Below are 6,725 nucleotides of genomic sequence, written 5' to 3' on the forward strand. Positions count from 1 at the left end.
AGCACTCCAGGTGGGGTCTCACCAGAGCAGAGTAGAGGGGCAGAATCACCTCCCTACACCTGCTGGCCACAGCAGTTCCAAATGGGAACTGATGCAGTAGCATACGGTAAAATAAAATGTTAAAGAGCATGTCCTTCCTTCTGTTGTAGATAAATCAGTGGTTAATCACATCCCCTATATTCATTTACTTCACCCTGTGTTTAACTTCTACTCTGCATAGAACGATGCCTATTTGCTCAAGTTGGTTGCCATCAGTGTGACTTCCCATTACCATTTGGTTCAAATTCAGGATGCATTCACATAGAAAACTAAGCCAAGTTTTTAGTTGAGATAGAAAACTTCATAGCATGGTTTAGGAAAGGCTTCGTGTCAGAACTCTGCAAGAATAAAAAACAATAATACACTTTTAGCTGGTAAAAAAACAATTAACAAGAAGAGCCCCTGTCCATATTTTCCAAAGGGTATGCCTTTAGGTTTCAATGTCTCTGAGCGGGCAGACTGAGAATCACTCCCCACCCCCAAAAGTGCAGCGCATTTTGTAAGGAACAGAGAGGAACCTCATGAGTCATGACACACTTTTTCTTTCTTTTTATTACAGGTAACCACCTGGATTAATCACTTTTACAAACAACTCATTAAGCTCCACCTGAAAATGTCTTTTGTTGTTCTTAACTACAACTGAAATTTATGCTATTCACAAACTCTTTTTAAAAAAATTTCTATTCATCCCCCTTAAATCATCTTCCTTCCTCATCCCTGTACATCATACTTTTAAACAATTATTTATCAAATTTAGCTTTCCCAGTCTCATCTGACACACAGGCTTAAAATCCTCTTCACAATTTTTTTCTCCTCTTTGTACCTCTTCTTTTGATTTTTTTTTCTTCAAATAAATGACAATTATACAGTAACGCAGGTAAAAATTCCTCCGTGCTTGTGTAACACGGCTAGTATTTCCCAGAAGCATTTTTCCCTATTTGTATCAGGATAATGTTACAACTACAGTACTACCAGCCTATAGTGAATACATCTATAACCATCAGTCACAGGTATTTACTTGCCTTATTTTACTGCAACTGCAAAGAACTGAAATGCCTTTTCTGATCTGGCCTTAAAAACATGCACGTATTCACGAGTTTCTTTACTCTCTTGGAAAATGCATTTCGAATCACAGCATGGCTGTGGGACTTCTGGGGGTCTTCTGGTCCAAACCCCTGCTCACGCAGGTCCACCCAGAGCTGGTTGCCCAGAACCACGTTGAGATGTTTTTGAGTATCTCCACAGGAGGCTCCACCTCTCTGGGTAACCGTTTCAACCTGTCTCCTACGTTATCAAAAAGCCTCTGCAAGCTATAATCTATATTTATAAAGAAAAGCGCACATTTGAGAACAGTAAAAAAGCTTTCATGTTTACATTCTCTAAATTATCTATAGGTTTATCTATCTGCTGTTATCAGCAGATTATCTATCTGCTGTTTCATGGACTAACTCTTACAGGAGGAGACAGTTAGCACCAGCCCTTCCATTGGCTTTCCTCACACAAGCAGCAAACACCACTGTTACCAATACGACCGAACATTTTACAGAGTGATATCCACACAGTTTCTAGCACTCTATAACTCTAAAACAAGCAAAGATTTGTCTATATTTCAATATAATGTGGAAGAAATGTCTGTCTGTCTTCACCTACCAGCTAACAACTGCTGTTGGGGTCAAGTGGTGCTTATACGTGGTATTTCAGATGCACATAAAGCTCTTTAACACAAGAGGTTTTAGAGTTCAAGATACTGCTAAGGTTTTCAATGTAAATGAGTAGTATTTGCAATATATCAGCAGGTGGTTAAATTAACAAAATTTCTTTGGGAAGTATGATACTGTCTATTTTAAGAAACAAAGAGCACAGTAATAAGCAGGCTGAGCAGAGAAGGCATTTCATACAAGATTAACATTAGCCATTTAAAATTAAAGATTAGTTTAAGGAGTTTCAGGGTCATAAAATATCTGAATAAGGACAATATAATGATTTCTGTCAGGCTATGCAAAAAATTATCAAAACTACAGAGAACTGCCTAGTAAACCATTTATACATACACAAATAAAGAAAACATTTTCATAACCCAGTTATCCAGTGATGACACCAATCTTCTGTTTCTGTAATTCTGCAAGAGGAAAAAAAAAAAATAGTCTCTCACAAGTATTGTAAGAGAACATGGGAGTAGGAAATGCAACTTCCAGTAGATGGGAAGTAGCATTAAGCCTCCAAACACAACGTATTTAAATGAAAAGTTATTACTATACAATATACTGCGCACTTCCTTCTGGATGTTTTAAAGGAAAACAGAAAGAATGTTAAACCCCAACACCTCCCTTTAAACATTCTTTCAGCTAGACAAGAGATTTATCTTTTTTTTTCATGAAAACAAGTGTCACAGAATAGCTGTTTAAAATTATGAAGCTTGGCCAAATCATAACTGACATGACAGTATAAAGAAGTTACTCGGGCATGAAAAAGTGCCTCCAAGTTCTTCTTCCGCACAGCCTGTGCTAGAACTGAAGGTCTCAGAAGAACCTGCGAGCCAAGCAGTACCCTGAGTTTCACTCTCTGGCCCAAAAGGCTGGAAGCATCCATCACCAGCCATCGTTCTGGGGACAGCAGGATAACATAAAGCAATGAACAAACCCAGGACACGCAAACCTCTCCAGAGCCGAGCGCCAACTTGCAATTCCCAAGCTTATATTCCCAGCTTATGTTGTTGCTCATGCTTCTCCAGAAGTTTTCTGGTAGGCAGGACCACATCACACTTTCCACATTTGAACTTCTTCACGTGTGTTTTCAAATGTTTTTGGAAAGCACGTTTATCTGTCGTAGCAAACCTGCACCTTCTGCACTGCAACTTTAAATGAATCAGTAAGTGGCGCTTCAGGTGGCTTGAGGTGCGGAAAGCCACCGCGCAATGACTGCACTTGAACGGCCTCTCCCCTGTATGAATCCTCAAGTGTAACTTCAAGTTCCCACTGCGGACTGTCGAATAGCCACACTCTTCACACGTGTAGGTTTTGATGGGTAGTGGCTGTTGTTCAAAGAAACAGCCAGCAGACAAGCTTCCCTCAGGAGAGTGTGAGGCCAGATGCCGTTTCAAGGACAGCCATTTATTTGTGGAGTAGTCACAGTTCCTGCACTTCAGATGACGTAAATTGTAATGGGTGATCCCGTGCCTTTTCAGGTGACTGGAAGTACGAAACTTCTTCTGACAAACACCGCAGCTGTAAGGTTTCTCACCTGTGTGAGTCCTTACATGTACTCTAAAGTTGCTTAAAAGGCGAGTAGCATACTTGCACTCTGCACACTGATAGAATCGTAGCTGGCTTTGTGCTAGCAAATCATTTTCTTTGCCCTTCTGGACATCCGGCTGGACTCCACAGACTTCCGAACCAAGCAAAGAACGAACGATCTTTGAATCCTCTGAGGAACCAAAATCTCTTTCTGGACACATGCCTACATGCATTTCATGATGCAATTCTAGGTTCTCTGAATGGCTGTCTACACAGAGGCAATGGCCAAACTCATACCTATCCTTTACGTGAATAAGGCTGTGTTTCTGCAAATGGTTTGACGTTTTAAATGTCTTATTGCCTTCTTTACAGGCAAATGGCCTTTCATCTGTATGTATTCCCAGGTGCAGCTTCAAGTTGCTTTGAACAGCGCTAGCATAATTGCAGTGTTGGCACTTGTACGTTTTAAACGCAGACAAATTGGAAGGCCACGTACTCCGTAAGTTCTCCACAAATCTATGATATGCATCATCATCCTCAACTTGTGAATGAGAGGCTTTGGAATCGAAGAGAGGTTCCTCTTTGGAAAAAGCTGTGTCCTTTTTATATGAATTCAGAGAAACTTCTGATCGATTCCCAATAATAGGTAAGCTGTTGCTTCCGTGGCTGTTTTCAGGGGATTTCTTTCCACAGCACATATCCTTATTGTCTTGTACATCACCTGCCTGCTCAAAGTCTACTTCTGAAGCCAGCAATCCCCCACTGAGACAATAATTTTCTTTACTAGGAGGAGACAGAGAAACATCGTCCTGACAATCACTCTCAGCCTCACATATTTTGCTTTTATGATACTCATTGCTCTGATTCACGTAACCATTAGCAGCAGCCTTAAACGGTCCATGGAATTTCTTATGAAAGCGGGTATCTCCCCTAGTGTAAAATACCATATGACACTCATCACATGTATACTTCTTTAGAGGTCTTCGCATTTTCCTTCTTCCAGTTACAAAGTCAGGCTGCTGCTCTTGGCATGCTTCTTTGTCTACATGTACTCTTCTGTGTCTCTTTAATGCTGTGGGGCTTCTGAATGCTGATGGGCAGAACTTACAGGCATATGGTTTAGCCCCTGTGTGTATGTAGCTATGCCTCACCATGCTTGAAAAATACAGCGAAAAAAAGGTGCAAAACCTGCACCGGTACAGCTTGTACCCAGCGTGCCAGTACATGTGATTTAGCAGATGGCATAAGCTAATGCAGGAGTAGTCACACTGAGGACATTGATAAGGCGGTCTCTCCTTATGTCCCTTCATGTGATTAAAAAAAACCCTAGGATTTGGTGAAGCAAAGAAACAAATTTTGCAGGTAAAACTAGCAGGCACACGCAGAGGGGTAAGGTCCCTTTCAATTTTCATGAAAAGTTTCTCATATTTACTTTCTTTTTTCTTGGTCTCAGATTTTCCTTTTTCAGATCTTTGATGCCTAACTTTTCTTGTAGTCATTCTATTTTTTCTTGACTTCTGCAACCTATTCATTTTCTTATGAAATTTAAGGTGGTTCTTAAGACTGACAGAAAAGAAAAAGGTTCTTTTACAGAAGCAGCATTTATGTATCTTCTTATCTTTATGAGCTGCATAAAGATGTTTCTTTAGATGCGCATTGCATTTATGCACAGAACTACAAAACCTACACTTCAAATTCAAGCTTTCACGCTTATTTATGGAACAAGATGCTCTAGAAAGAGGTTTGATGGTCACAGTATTACTTATACATGCTAAACCTTCTTGGTGGCTTTGCAATTCTTTTGGGCTTGCATGAGGAGAAACAACCTTTTGTTGCCGATATCTTTTTTTAGGAAGTGGCGTTAATGTCCTACAATTAAGTTCATCAGTAGGATTTGATTCAGCAGAAGTGGAAGCGTTCATTTCCAGTTTCCCTACCTCTTTTAGCAATCCTTCTGAAGTAGAACATCCATTAAGAAATGGAGCAGAACAACTGTAGGTAAATTCTGGCTCTTCCTTCTTCCTCAAAAGAGAACTCAGAGTTTCGTCTTCAAATTCGATTTTCTCACTTTTTCTGTTATTAGCTTCATTGTCTCCATTCTTTGAAGGATCAGGATCTACAGAGGGATAAAGTTATATGTTAAAGCTATATTTCATACAATCACAGTATTAATGATTAATTGGTAGCAATAATTCCAAATTGTCTAACTACTTCCTTGCTCTTCACACCCCTTGCTTCCTTAATTTATCCTATCTCCACTTTTATCCACGTCTCTCTATGCTTCCCCCAAAAACATATAAATAATATTTTAAGGGAAGAAATCTTAGTTAAGCTCTGAATTTCACATGACACCACTGCATCCCCATACACTGCTTAATGAAACAGTCATATACCAGAATTCCTATGAAAGTATGGCCACCAAACTCTGCTAGGAGTCCATTCTCACAAGTATGATGCTCCTTCTGCTTTCCCCTCCACCCCTCTAAATCCTCTTCCCCAATGAAAGGCCACCCTTTTGCAAGCTGCGGCAGAATGAAACAGTATCTTTCTGCTGCATGATGCTAACCTATGCTGAAGTGTTTACTCTAAAATAAATGTGCTTGGCATTCTTCCTATACACTTTCCTACCTATTTCTAAAACTCGAGATTTATCAGATATCTTAAAACTCTTATACTAGTCTCATTAACAAGTTACCTTCCATTTCAACAATCGTCTCCAACTCCTTGTGAGCTTCTGGTTGTTTTTCTTGACTGCCATCAGAAAGAACTCTTGCAGCATTGACAAGTTCCTCTTCACATTCAGGTATTGCTGCCAGTGTCAAGTGTCTGTCTGCCTTGGAGCCATCTCTACCCTCAGTGCCAGAACAAAAGAGAGGAGGAATCTGCTGAAAGCTGTCATCACCATCACACTGTTTTCTGTCACTGGTTTCACTTCCCTCTGTAAGCTCCGCTTCGCAAGATGATGTAGGCAATGCATCATTTTCACTATATTTGTCTGTGCCTGCATCGCATCCATCACTTAAAGATGATTTTGACATGTTACACACACTCACGGCAACCTGTTTTTCTTCAGAGCATTTCCCACTATGACACTCACTGGAAGCATACTTGTTTTCCTCCCAAATGCTTAAACTGTTACTGTAATCTGAAGGTGTCGCACTGCTTTTTAGGACAAGGCCATCGCCTAAATTAACCTCCTGCCCATTCTCCTCCAACTCGGCAACCGACGCTGCTTGCTTCTCAGCGTCCTCTTGGAGAAAATCATCATCGCTCAGCAGAAGGACAGTGATGGGGAGAACAATTTCAAAGACCTCCGGATCTGAGGTCAAGAACAAAAAAAAAGTGCATTAATACTACTTCCAAAATACCCGAAGCAACCGCAGACCACCGATCCCGCGCCGTGCCCCGCGCATGCGCACGCCCGAGCCGCCGCACCGCTCGGCCCGCTCACCC

The 6,725-nt window shown here is 40.8% G+C and overlaps 2 protein-coding genes across 2 annotated transcripts; both read right to left on the minus strand.

The window, feature by feature from the left end:
* Positions 1-2,731: 2,731 nt before the first annotated feature.
* LOC104515261 (zinc finger protein 493-like) lies at positions 2,732-4,261 on the minus strand. The gene has a single exon (XM_010159179.1). It carries the CDS (start codon positions 4,259-4,261, stop codon positions 2,732-2,734), a length of 1,530 nt encoding a protein of 509 aa, XP_010157481.1.
* Positions 4,262-4,412: 151 nt separating this feature from the next.
* On the minus strand, positions 4,413-6,591 carry LOC104515272 (the record flags this gene model as incomplete). Its single annotated transcript, XM_010159191.1, has 4 exons — positions 4,413-4,427; positions 4,757-4,899; positions 5,341-5,388; positions 5,968-6,591. Coding segments are annotated over 4 exons (830 nt in total), but the record flags the coding sequence as incomplete, so codon positions are not given.
* Between the last annotated feature and the right edge of the window lie 134 nt (positions 6,592-6,725).

This window comes from Eurypyga helias, unplaced genomic scaffold (genome assembly GCF_000690775.1).
Source record: "Eurypyga helias isolate BGI_N326 unplaced genomic scaffold, ASM69077v1 scaffold43510, whole genome shotgun sequence".
Taxonomy (NCBI): Eukaryota; Metazoa; Chordata; class Aves; order Eurypygiformes; family Eurypygidae; genus Eurypyga; species Eurypyga helias.

Excerpts from the sequence above, each read along its gene's own strand:
- LOC104515261 (XM_010159179.1), bottom strand. The coding sequence starts at position 4,261 with ATGCGAAGACCTCTAAAGAAGTATACATGTGATGAGTGTCATATGGTA.